General features: G+C 37.2%; 1 protein-coding gene across 1 annotated transcript in view; it reads left to right on the forward strand.

Annotated features, from left to right (window-relative positions):
• The window catches only part of PXDNL (peroxidasin like), a 352,571-nt gene that overhangs the window by 259,861 nt on the left and 91,915 nt on the right, over positions 1-795 (forward strand). The window contains exon 12 of the mRNA XM_014524383.2: positions 661-789. Within this exon, the coding sequence (XP_014379869.1) occupies positions 661-789 (129 nt within the window). The remainder of the gene's footprint in view (positions 1-660; positions 790-795) is intronic.

Genomic DNA, 795 nt, shown 5'->3' on the forward strand with positions numbered 1-795 from the left:
CATTCCTGCAGCTGAAAGCCCTGTCAACTGTTGGGACTCCTGGCCACAGGGGATACCCAACTACGTGTGCAAATTAAAGCTTGATAGCAACCAGCTATAAAGTTAGTACACATTTTTGAGATCTAACTGTATAGCTGGTTGAAGTTTTTTATTGTGTGATGGCTACTTCGCACATGTAGCTGGTCTCACAATAATTGTGCAATTAGCCAGTTAACTGCACAATATCTGTAACATGTAGAGAAGGCCAAATATTCTAAGCAGTTACTAAAATTAAACTTTAAATTTACTGTGGTTGAAAAACTGTTGCAATAAATACTTGGATTTCATGCATCTTTTCAAACAAAATCTTGGAGACTTTCTGAAATCGGTGTCATCAAAAGTAATCAAATGGTCATTGAGCTCCATATTAACTTGCTTGGATGTTTAATCTTTATTCCTTTAAATATACTGGTAAGGTTTAATAAACAAATACAAAAGACGTAGCAGAAGCTGAAAATGCACAATACTTGCAATTAGCAGTATAAATAATTTTGGGGGAAAAAAAACACCTTCCAAGAGGTTAACTTAAAAAAAAACAAACCCAAACAAACATTATGGTGAGTCTTAAAATAAGCCAAGTATAACTTACTGTCTTTTTATCAATCATTTAAAACATTGCAGGAAGCCAGCTTCCTCATGATGGACACCACACTGTGTTGTCATCTGGAACCTTGCGTATTGCTTATGTGGCCCAACATGATGAAGGCCAGTATGAGTGCCAAGCTGTCAGTGCTTTGGGGGTGAGGAGGGGGACTG

The sequence above is a fragment of the Alligator sinensis genome, unplaced genomic scaffold (assembly GCF_000455745.1).
Source record: "Alligator sinensis unplaced genomic scaffold, ASM45574v1 scaffold1007_1, whole genome shotgun sequence".
Lineage (NCBI taxonomy): Eukaryota > Metazoa > Chordata > Crocodylia > Alligatoridae > Alligator > Alligator sinensis.